The 18946-nt window shown below is 42.8% G+C and overlaps 5 protein-coding genes and 1 long non-coding RNA gene across 6 annotated transcripts; 2 read left to right on the top strand and 4 right to left on the bottom strand.

Moving 5' to 3' along the window:
* The first annotated feature begins 334 nt into the window (after window positions 1-334).
* On the top strand, window positions 335-1162 carry LOC128251948 (pupal cuticle protein Edg-84A). The gene is made up of 2 exons (XM_052979234.1): window positions 335-481; window positions 546-1162. Exons 1-2 carry the CDS (start codon window positions 470-472, stop codon window positions 1098-1100), a joined length of 567 nt encoding a protein of 188 aa, XP_052835194.1. The 5' UTR covers window positions 335-469; the 3' UTR covers window positions 1101-1162.
* A 1117-nt stretch (window positions 1163-2279) lies between these two features.
* Window positions 2280-3195, top strand: LOC128266337 (larval cuticle protein A2B). Its single transcript, XM_053002794.1, has 2 exons — window positions 2280-2388; window positions 2539-3195. The coding sequence occupies exons 1-2, from the start codon at window positions 2377-2379 to the stop codon at window positions 3103-3105; spliced, it is 579 nt and encodes a 192-aa protein (XP_052858754.1). The 5' UTR covers window positions 2280-2376; the 3' UTR covers window positions 3106-3195.
* Window positions 3196-5487: 2292 nt separating this feature from the next.
* Window positions 5488-6157, bottom strand: LOC128266336 (larval cuticle protein A2B). The gene is made up of 2 exons (XM_053002793.1): window positions 6086-6157; window positions 5488-6021 (listed from the first exon to the last, which is right to left on the bottom strand). Exons 1-2 carry the CDS (start codon window positions 6095-6097, stop codon window positions 5566-5568), a joined length of 468 nt encoding a protein of 155 aa, XP_052858753.1. The 5' UTR covers window positions 6098-6157; the 3' UTR covers window positions 5488-5565.
* Window positions 6158-7614: 1457 nt separating this feature from the next.
* On the bottom strand, window positions 7615-8481 carry LOC128266643 (larval cuticle protein A2B). The gene is made up of 2 exons (XM_053003301.1): window positions 8417-8481; window positions 7615-8291 (listed from the first exon to the last, which is right to left on the bottom strand). The coding sequence occupies exons 1-2, from the start codon at window positions 8426-8428 to the stop codon at window positions 7692-7694; spliced, it is 612 nt and encodes a 203-aa protein (XP_052859261.1). The 5' UTR covers window positions 8429-8481; the 3' UTR covers window positions 7615-7691.
* Window positions 8482-12324: 3843 nt separating this feature from the next.
* LOC128266636 (cuticle protein 18.6) lies at window positions 12325-13225 on the bottom strand. Its single transcript, XM_053003289.1, has 2 exons — window positions 13214-13225; window positions 12325-13147 (listed from the first exon to the last, which is right to left on the bottom strand). The coding sequence occupies exons 1-2, from the start codon at window positions 13223-13225 to the stop codon at window positions 12476-12478; spliced, it is 684 nt and encodes a 227-aa protein (XP_052859249.1). The 3' UTR covers window positions 12325-12475.
* A 4008-nt stretch (window positions 13226-17233) lies between these two features.
* Window positions 17234-18092, bottom strand: LOC128266650 (uncharacterized). The gene is made up of 2 exons (XR_008269071.1): window positions 17832-18092; window positions 17234-17606 (listed from the first exon to the last, which is right to left on the bottom strand). It is a non-coding gene; the product is annotated as an uncharacterized LOC128266650 (long non-coding RNA).
* Between the last annotated feature and the right edge of the window lie 854 nt (window positions 18093-18946).

Below are 18946 nucleotides of genomic sequence, written 5' to 3'. Positions count from 1 at the left end.
AAATTGGTCTTTCTAGTCACATTGCCTTTAGATTTTTAAAAACTGTCCTGATTCCAAAAATTATTATTGGAAAGGCTGTAAAAAGGAATACAGCCATAGGACTTTAAATTTGACAATGTTATGTGGTTCTCTTATCAAACTCAACGAGAGTTCAGCTAAAAGCGTGATAAAATTGGGATATGACTTCAATATAAATATGGAAGGAGCCAATACCTCGAATGTAGGAGAAAAACGGTCTGAAAACCTGTCGATTGTCTGATAAACTTGTTGGGGCACCTGAACGCCAATTAGGCGGTCTAGAAAGAGACTGGTCTGGAGGTCCCTGTGATGACCTTGCCAAGATCCAGATGCAGGCCACTGTGGCATTGGGTCAATCAGCAGCCAGTTGCCTATATAAGCCGATGGCCAGACCGAAGTGAACTTGTGTAAAATCAGCTATCGACAGGAGAAAACCTACTACACAAAAATCATGTTAAGTAAAGTAAGCTTCGATTTGCTCTAAATACATCTCAAGATTTTTTCTTAAGTCATCTGACCGATTACAGGTTGCATTGTTTTTGGCACTTTTTGGTCTGACTCAAGCTGGTTTGCTGCCCGCAAAACCTTCCGGAAGTGAGGACACCTTCGATAACCATCCGCACTACTCCTTTAACTATGATGTTCAGGATCCAGAGACCGGAGATGTGAAGTCGCAATCGGAGTCTCGGGATGGAGACGTGGTTCATGGTCAGTACTCCGTCAATGATGCCGACGGTTACAGGCGAACTGTGGACTACACTGCCGACGATGTGCGTGGCTTCAATGCGGTTGTGCGCCGGGAACCACTTTCCAGTGCCGCGTTGGTGGTGAAGCCAAAGGTCCCCGTTGTGGCCCCCAAAGTTCAGTACCAGCCGCTGAAGAAGTTGCCAGCTCTGAAGCCCCTCTCTCAGGCATCGGCGGTTGTGCATCGATCCTACGCACCAGTGATCCACCATGCCCCAGTGACCCATGTGGTGCACCACTCTGCTCCAGCGCACTCCTTCGTCTCCCACCATGTGCCACTGCTGAAGACCTCCGTGCACCACACCCATCACCCCCATGCCATTTCGTATGTCTTTTAAAATCGGCTCTTCAATTGCGATTGTACAGTATCTAAATAAAATACTTTAATTTGAATGCCTTATTCAAAACACTTGCTTCCATTGCGTAGACATAGACATACATAATTGCCTTAATACGATTTCCAAGCATTGCTGAGATAATTTTAAAGGACAATTATTTCGATTTTGGTCATTAGAAAATATAAAATAAAAATTTTTAAAGTGCTTTATTATGGGAGACACTTTTAAAACATATTTAGTTACTTTAACTAGGAAATTCCTATATCAAAGTCTCAATAATTCAAAAAAAGTTTTTTGGCTATAGAAAGTATGAATACTGATCATAACCTAACTTGATGGCTTTATTTGATCAATTCATCTTAAAATATTTTAAGTTAAGGGTTAACCGGCCTTCAGTCAAAAATGTTCAGTTTAAAACAATGAACATGTTAACGAGCAACATGTTGATCAGGTCTTATCGCAGAACATAAGAAATCGTGTCACACACTCAATCTATCATAAATTTTCAGCAAGAATGCCGCAAAAACATCCGCAATAAGTGCTCTTTGTTGGGCGGGCATTCGGAAGTACAGCACTAGACATAAGCTCGAAATCCAATTAGCGTTCAACTGGAGCGACAGCCACCGAAATAAACGTTTAAGGTCGCTTGATGGGGGTGTCCAAGCTAATGAAATCGGAAATCGGTATGGGTGAGCAGCCTGCAAGTGCACAGTCAATTTGAAAAACCGTTGTTATGCATTTGCGCATGCGCTGCATACGATATGGCTGCTATTAGTGAGCGAGCACTTTTCGAAAGCGCAAACAAATGCGCAAACAGTGATCATCATTACCATCGTGATTGATTCGGGTTGTGGGGATGGGGGTTTCTGGGGCAGAGCTGGACTGGATCCATAGTGCACGTTCGGGTATGCGACTTCTGAGGCCAATATTAATTCGGCTGCCCGCTCAAGTGCGGTTCAATCAAGAAGGCATTATGCTCGCCGCGGCTTTGTCACCGCTCAGCCTTGGCAGCGTGCCGCCCACAAACCCCTGTCCTCCTCCCTTACCCCACACCCCTTTCCTCCCCGTACCGCTTCAGCAACAACCGCTTCTAGTCTTGAGCGTAGCGCATTTTGATATGGTCGGCGTTGTTTTGTGACGCAAGTGCACACCACTGACATCGAACCCGGGCAGAGTGCCATCGAGGCGGTATAAAAGCCCCAGTTGGACGCTGTTCAAATCAGTTCACCACCAATTTCGGTATCTAGAGCAACCAACCCAACCCAAGCAACCAAAAATGGCATTCAAAGTAAGGACAAAGTTCTAAAGTGCAAACGAAGTGAAAGTGAAATCAACAAGATAAATTTCTCTGTGCAATCTAAGTTCAATTTAATAAAGTTAAAGACATCGGGTTTACAATTTGTAAATTAATGAATTCCACTCTTCTGAACCCTTGCAGTTCACCATTCTTTTCGCCGCCTGCATCGCCGTGGCCAGCGCTGGCCTCATTCCCGCCGCAGCTCCTCTGGCCGCCGTGGCCCAGGTTGAGGAGTACGACCCCCATCCCCAGTACACCTACGGGTACGACGTGAAGGACGCCATCTCCGGGGACTCCAAGACCCAGGTGGAGAGCCGCGACGGCGACATTGTGCAGGGCCAGTACTCGCTGAATGACGCCGATGGCTACCGCCGCATCGTGGACTACACCGCCGATCCCATCAACGGATTCAACGCAGTGGTGCGCCGTGAGCCCCTGGTGGCCGCCGTTGCCGCCGCTCCCGCTGCCGTCGTGGCCGCTCCCGCTCCAGTTGTCCGTGCCGCCGTCGCCGCACCAGTGGTCCGTGCCGCCCCCCTGACCGCCGCCTATGCCGCCGCTCCCGCACCCTTGGCCTACGCCGCCGCTCCCGCACCCGTCGCCTACGCCGCCGCCCCAGCGCCCATTGTCAAGGCCGCTCCCCTGGTCGCCGCTGGACCCGCCATCGTCAAGACCCAGTTCGCTTCGCCTCTTATCTCGTACGCCTATTAGGGAACCCAAACCCAAGGAATAGGCCACCACGACCCGATAATTGCCGTTAGTTGTTATTGAATAAAAGGATGAGATCTAATTGAATGGAAATCCAGTTGGCTTTATATCATTGGGAGGGTTTGATCTTCAATTATTGAACCTATCTTAGAGTAATGCAGTGGTTTCGTATAACTGTACAACATTTAAAGTGCTAGTTATCATCAGCTATTTTTCCACCTTCAATGTGCGAAAGAAATAGGTGACCAAACTGAATCAATTTCCATTAGTAGTAAAAGGATATGTGTGGTTTAGTTACATACAATTTAAGTTTATTTTGTATTATTAGAAAAGACTTATCTTCATAATTGTGCCCGTGTGCTCAAATTTAAGAAGAAGATACCTTAAAATAAATTACAAATCTTCAAGATTTACAATCGTCCGATCGCACTCTCGCAGGAATAAGAGTCCAAAACTCGAAAACTATTATTTAATGATTATTAAGTGAATGAAAATATCTATATTTTGTATTGTTATGGATGTAGGTTATGGATTTTTTATCTTTCCAACGAAATATGGATATACTTTTCTTAATTTGTTGTTTGTTTATATTTATATCTCTTCACTGGTTACTAAATGTTATTCGATAAATCTTTTGAATCTTGTTCAGTGTGTCTCGATATTACAAAAAAAATGTTTTGAATTAAAATTGTTTTAATCTAAAGCTGAAACCAGGAAAAAATAAAACTTGTTTTTACAAAATAAATAAGAAATGTTTTTACTTTTGTTTTTTGAAATTGACATATTCTTTTATATTTAATATTTAAATTATTAAATCTTTTACAACATTAGATATTTGTTCAGAATCACAAAAACTTTGTAAATAATTCTGACCCTAATGTCTAAAATAGGTTAGGCTTTCGTATTTGGTATGAAATTCTAAATTGGTTTATCTTTCGTTTTCGTTGCTTTCACTGCGATTGAATTGCTCTTCGACGTAAGAAGACAACCAGCTCTTGTATTAAAATGTCTCACAATTATCATTCACTAAGCCACACCAGGAAGTTTTCAATGTTAATTCCCTTCTGGCTTGTTAAAACAGAAAGTGTTGTTAACTTTCACTCTCCCACGACCGTTTTCAAGGCCGTCACTGAAGAAAGAATGCACAAAAAAGTGACAGCTACTGACAAAATAGCACTTACGTTACAAAAAGGCAACAATGAAACAATGTCGCATAATTGGACAGAGAAGCCGCGGTCCAACACGTCCAAGAACGCACGAAATGCGCGACAAAAGGGCAGGGGCAGGGGCAGGGGCAGGGGCAATGCCAGAAGCGTTTACACCGGGCCAATGTAAGGTCCGTAAAATAGTTCCAGCGAATATAAATTTAAAGAGGGAAGCCCCAAAAGCTGTTTACTCATTCATGGAGCCCGTGTAAACAGGGCTTAAGCGAGGTGGCCGTCCGTCTGGTCTGGTTTTCAATGCGACACGAGCTTGGTTGTAATTCGCCTGGTTAACTTTATGGGCCTCGCCGCGAGTTACGCATGCGCATTGGCATTAAAATCTGATGTACTTCCATGCTAAACATGGGAATGGAAATGGAAATGGGTAGCGAAGTCCGTTCGCTCCAACGGTAATTAACAATGCCAACTGACTTTGACCTTAACCCTCGCCGTCCATTGTCCGCTGTCCTCTTCGAAGTACCTTGGCATATTTGCACTTGTCCGCGTTGGAAAGGCGGTCGGTCAGATAAGGGAAACGATTCGGCGGACCCAATAATGTCGCGTAAATCATTCTCAAGTAGGCTCCGAAAAAATGCAGAGATACCTGGCGAAAGGTTTCTGGCCGCAACAAAGCTGCAACTTAACTGACCTTAACTGGTTTCCAAGACCGGACCGCATTACATGCATTAAATTCAATAAGCCTTCGACGCAGATGGTTTTATTGAAATGTTCCGATCGAAGCGTTTTCTTTCCGATCGGATGTCTACCCCAATTTTCGTTGATTGGTGTAAAATGGGTCGGACGCGAACGCCCGATCACTTTGGGTCTTAATGACTTATTACTGCCTGAAAATTGATTACAAAATGCATATGCTTGCGAGTGCTTCAAGAAGAGCCAAGGTAACGCGTAATAATCACTTCCATTGACGTTTATTGGGTGGGATTAGGGTAACTGCCGTATTAACTTGTATGGCGAAGGCTACAAAAAGAACTAGATTTTTTTAAGCACATTGTTTCATAATAAAGTTAAGCTGTATATATTTTCCTCATATGCACAAAATGAGCACTTCTTTTTATTTGGCCCTAAAAATGTGTTAAACGGTATTCATTTTGTACTTATAACCAAATTATTAAAAATGTTGTTAACAACATTCCGCCCAAAATCTAAACAAAAACGCATACTGTTTTTTTGAGCTTACAAATATTCAACAATTTATTGATCTACAACGGATTCCACAAATCTGAAATGGGGCTTGGGCTGCTTAGTGGTGCTGGTGGTAGGCCACTGGCAGTGGGGCAGCAGCAACGGGCAGAGCCACGGGAGCCACGGTCTTCACCACGGTCTTCACATGTTCCAGGGGCACGCGGTTGACGACGGCATTGAATCCGTTGACCGGGTCGGAGGTGTACTGCACGATGCGCTTGAAGCCATCGGAATCGATCAGGGAGTACTCTCCGCGAACCACATCGCCGTCGCGCTCCTCCACCTGGCTCTTGGAGTCCCCGGAGAGGGAGTCCTGCACATCGTAGGCGAACTTGTACTGGGGATGGGGGTCGTACTCCTCGGCGGCCTTGGCCAGGACGGGCTGGGCGTGGGCCACGGCGACGGGGGCGGGGGCGTGGGCGTAGGTGGCCACGGCGGGGGCGGCGTGGTACACCTGCTGGACGGGCAGAACACCGGCACTCACGGCCGAAACGAAGGCGAGGACAGCGAAGAACTGCGGGGAAAAAGGATCAGTAAGTACTGATCGGGGATCAGGAGGTCCTCTCAGGACCGCTCACCTTGAAGGCCATGGCTCTGGGTTTGGAAGTGGGCTTGTCGGTTATCCGTTAACTGCTGCGAAGACAGAGAAGATGTGGAATGATTTACTGGTCCACGAGCAGTGCTTTTTATACCCACTCAAAGAGGGCAAAAAGCAAAATGCGAATAACGAATTGAAATTGATTAATTCGCTGCTGGGCAAAATTATTTTTGTCACTTTTCGTATAATATTTTTTACATTTATTATTGTATTATTGCTATGCTATTTACCTTATTAATTTATCGACTGGAAAAGGGACAATTACAGCTGCCCACGCCGCGGGGTAAGAGATACGTATACATACATTTATGCAATCCATGGAAATATGCAAATGTGTTGTGCGGCTTAGTGTCATAGGAGAGACCCTTGGATTTTGGTGTTGGTTTGTCTGTCTGTCCCTCCGCGGACTTTTCGCGGATCAGCCGCTTTCACTATTCTGCCTTGAGTGGTATATTATGTTACCAACACAAACTGTTAAAGTCAGACAGCTTAATTTGATTAGAGAGTGCGTGGAACTGACCTACACTGATGACTTGTTGAATTAGAAGTCACTTTTTAAGAACCTACGAGATTTATATTGAAAGTTATAACGGAAGCTAGTTTTAGGGATGGATCCGAAACTATATAAAACCCTTTAGAAAACGAGATATAATCATAGAAAACAATTCAAATAATAAAATTTTGCCTAATCGTTCCTATGGCAGCTATAGGATATACATAGGATGATCAGTGTAGACGGCATATAGCCGTATGGACAGTATAAAAAATTATGTATATACGGCAGCTATAGGATATAGTCAACCGACTTCGTTCAAATCTCAGAGAAAAGTCGTCCGACCTCCGCTGTTTTTATACCCTTGCAGAGGGTATTATTTATTATAATAATTGAGCTGCAAATCATCATATCTTCAATTTTTTTCAATATATACGCAAGTAAATTATAATTTTCATGTTTTCAAAAGTATTTAATTCTTGCAATAGCTGCAAGGGTATATGAACGCCGGCTTGCCGAAGTTTGCTTTCTTTCTTGTTAAACATGATATATTTAAACAAAGTAAGATTAACCGCGGGACTTTAAAGTTTGTAAACGGTATAGAAACAGACGGACATGGCTATATCAACTTGTCATGCTGATCAAGAATATATGTCTCCTTTACGGCGTTACAAACTTCATAATACCCTCTGCTAGGGAATACTATAAGAGTGTATATTACCCTTCAAGTTATGTTTTGAGTTTCATTTTAGCGGTATCTTAATCTTAATACCATACTTATAGTCTTCTTCTCAATCCCCATTAAAAATGAATAAACTTTAACCGCTAAACAAGGTCATTAAACAAGTCCGTTTTAAATTTGTATTTTAAATGTTGCAGGAATTTCATTCTTTTTCACAACATTAGTTATTCATTTCCACTAATTTCCTTTACAAGTAAGGCATTTCATAGTATTTTTGCCGCCTTTTGTAAGGCGCGTAAAAAACCAAAAAATTTTGAATAAAAATTAATAATAATTAACATAACAAATCACATTTTATTATCATAGAAACAAAACAACAGTTTGCATTAATTGCGGTCGCATCCTCAGTATTTACAAGTTGGCAATGGTGTATGCGGGGGCGGTGTACCGCAGGGGCGTGGCATAGGCAGCGGTACGCAGAACAGGGGCGGGAGCAGCCACCGCCAAGGGGGCAGAGCGGACGAAGGGCGTGGCAACTGCCAGGGGAGCGGACTTGATCAGGGGAGCAGCGACGGCCAGGGGAGCGGAGCGGACAATGGGAGCTGGTGCGGCCAGGGCGACGGGGGCGGCGGCCTTGACCAGCGGAGCGGCAACCTTGACCACCGGCTCGGCGGCTACAACGGCGGCCAGGGGTTCACGGCGGACGACAGCGTTGAATCCGTTGACGGGATCGGCGGTATAGGTCACGGTACGCCTGAAGCCATCGGCGTCGATAAGGGAGTACTCTCCGCGAACGATGTCCCCATCGCGCTCCTCCACGTGTCCCTTGTTGTCGCCGGAAAGAGTGTCCTGCACGTCGTAGCTGTACGAGTACTGGGGATGCGGGTCCACCTCCTCGAGCTCGACGGTCTTGGCCAGAACGGGTACAGGAGCAGGAGCCACTGCCACCGGAGCAGCGGTTCTCAGCACGGCGCCATGGGCCACGGCGAACAGAGCCAAAGCGATAACGATCTGAAGGATAAAAATCAAAACATCCATTAGGATCTATTTCAAGATTTTGAATTTTAAGCAGGATTTCGGTTCTGTATGCACTGGTAATCCCCGGGAAGGCTTATCCTCCAACTGGTCACACAAACCTTTACTGCCATTGTTGATTGGATGATTTTGATTAACTGCTGCTGTCTTGGGCTAAAGCCAAACACTGAATGTCTGACCCAGTGTGGGCCATTGGATTTTATACGCTACTTGGTGACATTGATGACACCTAATTGGAATTCATTTTTGGCGCATCACCTCGAACGCCGCTGGTGGCTTGTAAAAATAGTCACGCACCTTCTTCAGTTCTGCCCAATTGAAAGTGTTCGATTGAAATACCCAGCTGCACTTGATTACGCCAAGCCAATTTTAATTACCATTTTCTTAGAAGTGTCTGCTATTTTATTATTTATTCAATTAGTTTTTTCACAAACACGATCAAATACCATTCAACGTACAATGTATTACCAAATCTTAAGCTCAATTGCATTTTCTTGAACTAGTTTGAAAAAAGTGTTTAATTTAAATATTCAGCTTTTTTGTAAAAATAAAATACAAGATTACAATCAGCAAAGCAACATTTTAGCAAAAATATTTCCGTATTTATGATTATATTATATTTATTTTACAATAAATATATTTTATTTATATATATTTATGTTTAATATTTCTTATTTCAAGTTTAATTGGAAAAAACAAGGGTATGATAAAAGACCTTTAATTTGGATAATTAGTGATTAGCATAATAATAACTGCCAAATTACCAAACTTTTTAAGCTAGGACTTGTTATTGCTAATAAATATTTCAATAAAAAGTATAAAATTTTACATTAAAAACTATTTCTAAATATTACAATATTGCAAAATGAATAATTTAACTTATAATTTTTTGCATGGCGTAATAAAAAAAAGATAAGTTAATTTGTTTTTAAGCCAGTCATTTATTAGTTCATTAACTGTTTCGCGAACCAACTGGTTTCGGCCAATGCGCATGTTTTTCGTATCTCTTGGGTAAATTGAATTTATTTTAATGACAAAACACAACGATACAAAGATTGAGCACGGCTTCAATGCTACACTTTTCCCCTCTCCACACACGTTTAGCATAAATGAATTGCACTAATTACGCCAAGAGCGTGGCCAACCGGCAATAGCAACTCAATTCAACCGGCAATTCAACGGCAACGGCAGCTAAAGAAATTACTCCATCTGAGTATATAAGCGAAGTGTTGGCCCAGTAGCCCTCACAGTTCACTTCGCCTCCCAGCAACCAACAGCAGCAGCAGCAGCCACCAAACCAAACCAAACCCAAACAATCAACATGGCATTCAAGGTTGGCCCCCAGGATTTAGCCCCGCCCAAATGTCCAGATCTCTCAGATCCTAATCTCCATCCCTCTTGCAGTTCATCGCCCTCTTCGCCCTGATCGCCGCCGCCAGCGCCGGAGTTCTGCCCGTCCAGCAGGTGTACCACGCCGCCCCCGCAGTGGCCACCTACGCCCACGCCCCCGTCGCCGTGGCCCACGCCCAGCCCGTCCTGGCCAAGGCCGCCGAGGAGTACGACCCCCATCCCCAGTACAAGTACGCCTACGATGTGCAGGACTCCCTCTCCGGGGACTCCAAGAGCCAGGTGGAGGAGCGCGACGGCGATGTGGTTCGCGGAGAGTACTCCTTGATCGACGCCGATGGCTACAAGAGGACCGTCCAGTACACCGCCGACCCCATCAACGGATTCAACGCCGTGGTGAACCGTGAGCCCCTGGTCAAGGCCGTCGCCGTGGCCCCAGTTGTGAAGACCGTCGCCGCTCCCCTGGCCCACTACGCCGCCGCCCCAGTGGCTCACTATGCCGCCCCAGCTGTTGTCAAGACCGTGGCCCCCGTTGCCCACTATGCTGCCCCCGCTGTGGTCAAGACCGTGGCTCCAGTGGCCCACTATGCCGCCCCCGCTACCTACACCTCCTACGCCGCCCCTGCTGTTGCCTACCATCACTAAGAACCGCCATTCCATATTGCCCCAGCCCTTATTGTTATAGTTTTACGATTGTCCCTGCAAATACACACATATTATTCATATACAAATCTTTTGTCTTTGATTTATCCGATCCAGTGGCTCCAACGAAACGGTATTTATATAATAAACAAAATAGGTAATGAAATAATAAATAAGTGCAAAAGCGATTAAAGCAATTATCAATTTAATTTAAAGATAACTGAGACATTGAACAAGAACTTAAAATTTGTAAGGATGAATCAAAAGAAAATTTCGAAACTAAGCCAATCCATCAAACCAATCCATCAATAAATGTATTTAACTTCATATTTGTGTGTCACGGATAATTTTATAAAAAAAGCTTTTCCTTAATAATACTTATTTATCATTTATTACATAATTTAAAAGTGCGTTGAATCAGTTTGCTATAAATTAGCATTTTTTAATTATTATTTAGTATTTTGTTTTTGCAAATTATTAAATACTAATAAATTATTTCTGGTACTCTATAGAAATGTTTTACTTAATTATATCTTAAATTTAAAGAGCAATAGGCACTTTGTACAAAATGTATGTAACTAAATGTAGTTGTTTTGTGATTGGTTTGATACTAAGTCGTAGTAGTTTAGGATAAGAGGAGAACTACGTGTTTAAAATTAAGATTTTAAATATGGCTCTATAAAAGTACATTTTTTTTTTATTTTGGCAAAAACAGAATGGTTGTGTATTTTATTTTAAATTTTAATATTTTTTTTAATCTTATACCATACTGGGTAATTTTCCGTTGCTATCAAATTTTGGTAACTTATTTCGATAATTTTAATGTAGTCCACGGTGGGCATCGGCCACTGCCGAGGCTGTCGATCATTATCCCCCCAGTGCCAGCACTCAACCTCAGCCGTTGCCGTTGCCGTTGCCAAAGCCAAGCCCCAACCGAACAACCCAGCTGGCCAACAAAGAGGAGCGAAAGGCTATAGGTCTGGCTAATGTGGTTGCGTTAGACCTTTGTGTGGGAAATGTGGAGCAAATTATGTCTTGCCCGGCAATTGGACACACAGATTTGGGGCCCGCGTCAGCGTCAGAGCCTGTATAAATTTGCCGGACTTGATGCCAGCAGATATGTAGCAAGTTATTTGGGATTCAATTTGTGTGCGACATTAAAATTGCAAAAAGTGCGATTGTTGCTACCGGATATTTTGGCCTGCCCAAAAACCGGTCTCGATTTACCCCTCTCCACTGAAGTGCGAAAATCGAGCACGGGCAAATATTCGCGTTGAATTGCTCACGCTAATCATGACCAATCGGGAAATACTAGCCAAGTGCCTAAAACGTAGATCTCACAGTTCGTAAAATTAATGCCAATTGTTCTCTTTGCACGCACTTTAAATTGTCCAGGGTTTTGCCAAACAACTTTGATCGGTAAGCTTGCTTAAGATGGATATTGGAGAATGTAATCCCAAGAGAACGTGAGCCGATATGAATACACTCCTAATCAGGTTAGCTTAGGGGCTTTGGACGTGGAGTAATGCGAATCATTAATTGGAGCATTTGTGTCTTTTAATAATTTGGCATTGCCTTGGCCTTGACATTCCACTGGCTGAGCTGCGAAGGCTTTTGGTAAAATTGTATTTAAACATTAAAGCAAAACGTAGTGCATATCAATAAACTTTGTGTTTTCAAAAGATAATTTTATAGAAAATGTTATACAAATAATGAAGTTGTAGTCAACAAAATATTATTTTATTTTATTGTTTACTCGAATACTAATATAAGCTTTAATTGTATTTCAATATTACAAGTATAGTATACACTAATTATAGCAGCTTTACTTTGAATATACAATATAATAAATAAAAGAATGTTGCTTAAACATCGTTCTCTAAATGGATCGCTGTGTTTGCTCCTGTTCCTGAATACTTTTTATAAAACATTACAAGCTCTTTTGTAACCAAATAGTTGCTGAAATTAAGACATTTTCCAGGTATCCTCTGCAATGCTTTGCAGAAACAAAAGCTTTTGCTTATATAGGTATTTGAAAGTTTTATTGAAAATATGTACATTGGGGTTAAAACTAATCAACATAACTAGGTTAATGGGCTAAATGAGTTCTCGTTGTGGGATGTATGCGGGATAATACTTTCGCTTGTCAGGTGATCTGCGGTGGGAGCCCCTTACTGGTGGTGGTAGTACTCGTGACCTTCGTGGGCGGCCTGCGAGTGGGCGGGGGACTCGTAGCTGGCGTAGTGGTGCTGCTGGTGATCCTGTTCCTGGGGCTGCTCGGCCTGGTGGGTGGTGTAGGCAGGGGCTGTGTAGGCGTGGGAGGTGTAGGCGGGGGCGGCATAGGTGGGGGCCACATAGGCATGAGTGGGGGCGGGGGCGGAGTAGGTCTTGATCACGGCAGCGGGGGCGGCAGGGGCGTGGTGGTATTGAACAGGCACCGCCGGAGCAGCAGCCACCACCTTGTGGTGCACATGGGCCAGGGGTTCGCGGTGGACGACGGCATTGAATCCGTTCACAGAGTCAGCGGTGTACTTCACCGTGCGGCGGAAGCCATCGGCATCATCCAGTGAGTACTCGCCCTGGACCACATCGCCATCCCTGGACTCCACCTGGCTCTTGGAGTCTCCGGACAGGGCGTCCTGCACATCGTAGGCGAAGTTGTACTTGGGGTGGGGGTCGTCGGGATACACCTCGTGGCCGTGGGGATGGATCTCGTGCTGCTTCTGGTAGATCACATGCTGCGGCTGGTGGGCCTGGTACAGCTGCGGCTGCTGTTCGTGGTGCTCCACAGGGATAATTCCCGCGGAGACGGCGGCCAGGCAGCAGGAAACCAGAGCAATGAGCTGGACAAAACAAAATGTATATTAGGCCCTGTTGCCAAGGTGGGAATTACATCAGCTTTGGCTTACCTTGAAAGCCATTTTGCGAGTGTTTGAGGTTAGTGGGCGAATTGCAGAGCGAAAGAAGCGAGACTTTGTCCTCCTTCTGTGGAGTTCGTGGTTTGAATAATAATTGAACTGCCGCTGCATTTGTATTTATAGACGAAAATTTCGTTGGCCTTACATCTCTGGCCCATTGTCTCTCCGCCGGCCTTTCTTTCACTTTTTCACTCGTGGTGGTGGCTTACAAAAATCACTTCGATCGTAATTCATTTGCATGCCTCCCGCTCCGTCAATCGGTAGATTTACCCAAAAAGATTTGCACCCACGAGTCACACCCATTTCGCTATTGTTATGAATGGGAGACGGACGTACGAATAAGCGGACAAAGCAACCAAAGTCGTTACAAACAAAAGACTTAAGCGAGCAACTCGCAGCGGATCAGCGGTTTCAAGATCGGGGGATTGGGGATTCGTGGTTTCGGGGCGCACTCAAGACATGTAAGTAACCCAATAAATCGCCGCTTGATCGATGAACAGCATTGCACTTGACACAAACGCACACATTCGGAAAAAAATAGAGAAATACAGCGAGAGACACACCTCCTCCTCCATCCTCCCCATGGTAAATGACCCAAAAAAGATGCCCGATCACCCCACATGGATAAATGGACAAGTAACGTTTGAGCTTTCAGGTTGAAGCTTTTTGCTCTCAGCTTTACAGCTATAATTGTGGCATTGGTAAGTGCTCAATCATGATCAAAACGGACAGGAAAGTGACTCAACCAGCTGCCAAATGATGTAATAAAATATTGCGCGGGGGCTAGCATCGAAAGAACTTCGTCTGAAGGTCGTCCCCAACGTAATGAAAGTGGATAAATGATCTAAATAAATACTACCAACAGAGAGTGCTCAAAATTTTTATTTTATTGAGTTAGTAATGAACGAATATATTTTAAGAATTCATAAAGGAATCAATGAACGCTCAAAGTAAATTCAGAGTTAAATTTAAGTTTATTGAATTGCATAATGCATTTGAATAACAATAAATCAAGTATAAGTTGTATAATTTAAAGAAATAATTTCTGGAAAAAAAAACATTGGTATAAAAGAGGTCGAGATATACTTAAATATCTAAACATTTTGCACGACTGTTACTATGGCATAACAAATTAATAGATAATGAAAAGGCTTTGCCCGAAAACACACTAATCCATTTTAATTGTTTTCTAATTACAATACAGTACTAAGAATAAATCTAAGATTCAAAGACCGCTTGAGGCCAATTTAATGTGCCATTCATTTTCGATTTCAATTCAAAGCAATTAATTTTAGTTTATTTTTATTTCACTTTCAATCAAAAGTTTTAATTAGCAAATTTGTTTCTTGCCATTGTTGTGCAAAAGGTCCGAGCTCATTACCCGACAATCGAGCAATGAGACTAGAAATTAAAAGAACGATTCAAATCTTGTCTGACGTGCGTCTGGCCGCAAGTCAAACCAGTTCCTGTTCACTCCTATTCCACCAAGTCATCGTTGGAATGAAAATAGGTGCTATAATTGAAAGGGAAAAAGCCGGCCACTTAGATCCGTTAGAAACAAACTGAAAAAGCAGCAACCGGAAGCCAGTCGCCTACGTTCTAAGTCACAAACTTTTATAAATAAAATTGTTTTTGTTTATTTACCAACAAACTTCTAGCTACATAAGATTGGAATGTAATTATTACGTACTCCAATGAAATAGTTATTTAAACTGATCAACATCGAATGTTTATATCATGATATATCATATAGATATCAATTTTCTTGAAAATATTTGTGTTTAAATATCTATCTTGCAATAAATTTCACGTCACACATACAAAAATATAAAAATTCTTTAGCTTGTTAATTCAAAAATTAACACTTAGATTTGTATAACCAGAAATTTTTGAAATATTTATGTCTTTACAATTCTAGACATTCTTAAGGACTCCTAGAAATAAATTGGTAAGTTCCTCAGGTCATTATAATAATTATGTATTTTAAGAAAATGTAATTTTATCCGATACATCGACACTTATGTTTAAATAAGATAAAAGATTAGTTAATAAGGGAAAAGGATTGCAGTCCTCAAAGCAACCTAACAACTCCTAACATCGTTGTAATAAACTTTACCTTAGGCTTTTTCATCAAAAAATGGTTTTGGTACAATATACAGCACGCTTTATTGCAATGTTTTTTGAAGTCCGCATACGTAAGCAAATCGTTATATAAAAAATATGAAATTTTATGGTTACTTTTTAAATAAACGCCTCAGAAATTATATTAATTTTTTCTTTGACCAGCTTTTTTTAGCAGGAGCCTTTCTCTAAATATTATTATTATTATTTACACTAAGAGAACCGTAAGAACTTTTTAGCTATAGCGATACCATAAATAATGAATGAAAGGGGCTCAACCCTGTCTAGGCAGCTCCCTGAAAAAAGTTCACCAACCGTCGGACCTTCGGCAAGCGGAAGATCCTTGAACGTACAAAAGGTATGCAAGAACATATATTTTATTTTATTAGAGAAAGTGCCGACATTCATGCTTCATTTGCAGCGTTTTTCGGGCGCAGTCGGCAGACGGCATTTTCGCAGCTTTCCCCAGAGAAAACTCACCCGCCTCGGCCTCATTCGTCAACCAGCATTTTGGGTTTTGCCTGTCAACGTTTTAAGGTATTTGTGAGAGAGGTGCTGGACCAGGACAACCAAGCCACATGATGCCAATGCCGTCCAATGTCGTCCTGTGTCGTCAACTACGCACATTTCTGACAGAAGCGGTGAAAATTTAAGATTGATCACCGGGCCGAGTGTTTGCTGGAAATTGGTTTAGCTGTTTGGGTGTCCGGGTGTCGATGTCGAGTGCCGGCTAAAACCTAAATAATGTCTGCCGCAGAGAATGTCTGCCCGCAGCAGAATGCGTATCCCCCGAAGGATAGGCCAGACCGAAGGAAGAGGGAATAGCCGTCAGGTTGGTTTAATTTAATTAGCAGACCACTCCACCGAGCGGACACCCCTGACCAGGCCCATTTCCAGCTGGGAGGTCAATGCTGCTGCGTTAAATTAAAAAATTCCAACGGAACGAATTTGTATTGAAAATAATAAAAGTAATCACTTCAGTAGCCTGCTGACCGTCAACGGCGGCTAACTCGTAGACATTGCCACTATTGGACAACTGTTGAAAAAACCTCTGTTAATTACAATTTAGTTTGCTTAATTTCTGAGGGAAACAGTAACACTCGAGCACTTCAGCACTTGAGCACCGGCATTTGTTTGGCTTAATCATCGACGAGCGCAATTTACCAAGGGTTAAGCTGGAAATAGTTTATGTGAATTACAATGCGAAGTAAACGCTGTCCAGCCGGCGACTCGAATAATGCCAATTAAACTTGCACAGAAACCAGTTCACTTACCGTTTTCTTCAGGTCTCATTTTTTGGCAGTAGCCACTACACCATCAGCAGCAGCACCTGACGACCACCTTTGAAATCTGCTGACTGTTTGCTGGATATCTGGTATATGGTATCTGGGGGCAATCGGCTCACATACGGTGCCACAGTAATAGTTTATAGGCTTTGCTGCCGGGCCTGACCTTGATACACATAAATTATTGTTCGCACTGCGGCCTTTCTTGTAAGATAATAACGAAATATTTGTGTCCATTTGTTGAACTATTTTTAAGATCACACTGCAAAGTAAAAGTCAAGGGAGGTGATTAACGAAGCATTAGCTAAGGGTGTGTCAAGGATCGTTATATTAGATGCTTTATACCAAAAATTACAAAATTCTCGGAACAAGTTTTAATACTCCATAAGCCTATGCAAACTCTTTCATACAGAACAATGTTTGTTTACCAATCGAAGTTTATTAAGACAGCTTATACGTGGGGAAACTATTTCATAGCAGTACATTTTTAATCAGATAAATTTTCATTTAAATAAATAAATTTTTCATTCTAGAAAAGTTTCCTTTTCATCATCCTTACAACCGGATCAAATACTTTATACGCCCAGGAAAAACAAACTCTTGATTGGATTTTTCGCTTTTTTTGGTAGCCTATTGTTGTTTTTTGTTTATTGTTTACACCTAAACTTAAACTCAAATGTAAATTTTGTCCAAAGGGCCGAGACGACGTTTGGTGGGTGATGGATGGATGGGTGGTGGATGGCTGAAGTGCGGTGTTGTGCGGCCTTCCAACGATTCAATGTTCCGTGATGAGTGCCAATAGGTGTTCTGGCCAGGTGCAAGCCCTGATAGAGCCGTAGCTTTTGGTTCTTAGACGGGTCCGGGCTGTCATTATTGACAACTGGATGTTGATTTGGGATGTGGAAACTACTTCATTGTCATTTTTGTGCTATTAATTTTGGTAAGCAGCTGCCAGGCTGATACAGAGAAGATAAAACCTGCAAAAAACTGAGATTATTATTAAGCAGCTAAGAAAAAACAATAGTGCGCACAATTTATGCAAATACGTATACAAGATCTTTGTTCACAGTATGGCAAATACCACTCCGCAATTTTCTTTATTGGGTTATGAACTATATTGCAAACATATTAATAGCCACCAACATTGTTGGTATTCTTTTCTTGAACTGTGCAATTCTTTGATCTTACTCACAAATATTTACCTCAACATATCTGCCATAAGGGGTCTGCATGCAGGCTGAATCCTGAAGAAAGGTATCCAAAGACGAGTTTCTGATAGTTTTATTGGTCTGAGTGACCCCAAGGCGCGATCACAAGCTGCTCCTGATCCTGAACCTCTCGGACTCAACACAAAACACTGAATGAGCCAACTAGGAGCCCCTGGCCTCTATTTATATGAATGCCGGGGATCGAAAGCCTGTTTACCCCTGTCGAGGTTCGACGATCCTTCAACTCACTTCATCGGGTTGGTTTCTGGCTTTTTCCCCAGCTCCCTTTGTTTTTCTTGGGCTTGTGCTTTCTGTTTTTGTCCGGTTGCATTGTCAGTTCGCATTGTTGTTGGCTGCTCTCTGGATGATAATGACGATGGTGAAGTTGAGAAGGGTTTCGGCTGCGTATCGACGACGAGAAGCACCCAAAATCAGAAATCTTCCACTTGATTAGTCGGACTTTGGCTTTGGAAAAGGGTGATGTCGAGGGAAGCAGTTGGCTAGCTGAGATTACGGACAGAGTCTGACCTTGAAGGGCCCCTCCAGAACTTTGAGTTCAGAGTCCAGAAGTGTTCTTTAGAAAAAACAACAGGTGTGCGCTGTCTAGCCCCAGATCCTGCACTACTAGAGCAGTGCTGTGGGAAAATGCAGCACCGAACTAGAAACAAACTGATTTTAAGTATTCAGCTCCCCCGATGAGTTGTAAGACCATTTATCACCCGGCAAGCAGAGTCATGACCCCATAATTTCCGTTTTATATTACAAAAATCAACAACAAAGGGACTCCTGTGCCTTGCGGTAGACGAGTCCTTCCATTCAAATGGAAATGACCGACACAAAGCCCAGGCAGACAAACAGACAGACAGACAGACAGACAGAGGGATTGTGATCAGGATCCGAATGGGTATCGGAATCATCAAGCAGGCCAACACAGTTCGTTGCCCTGGCAGCATCCTTAAAGAATCGCGAAACAAAAGTCCAGACTGCACCACTCGCATTGCATTGCTCTAAGACTGCAAGACTCTAAGACTCCGTTGGCAAGGATTGCTCCTATGATGTCTGTGAACTTTTTCGCAAGCAAAACAGGCACAGAACTCGTTCGCAAAACA

The sequence above is a fragment of the Drosophila gunungcola genome, chromosome 3R (genome assembly GCF_025200985.1).
Source record: "Drosophila gunungcola strain Sukarami chromosome 3R, Dgunungcola_SK_2, whole genome shotgun sequence".
Lineage (NCBI taxonomy): Eukaryota > Metazoa > Arthropoda > Insecta > Diptera > Drosophilidae > Drosophila > Drosophila gunungcola.
Note: the sequence above shows the minus strand (reverse complement) of the source record. Positions and strands in the feature narration are given on the sequence as shown.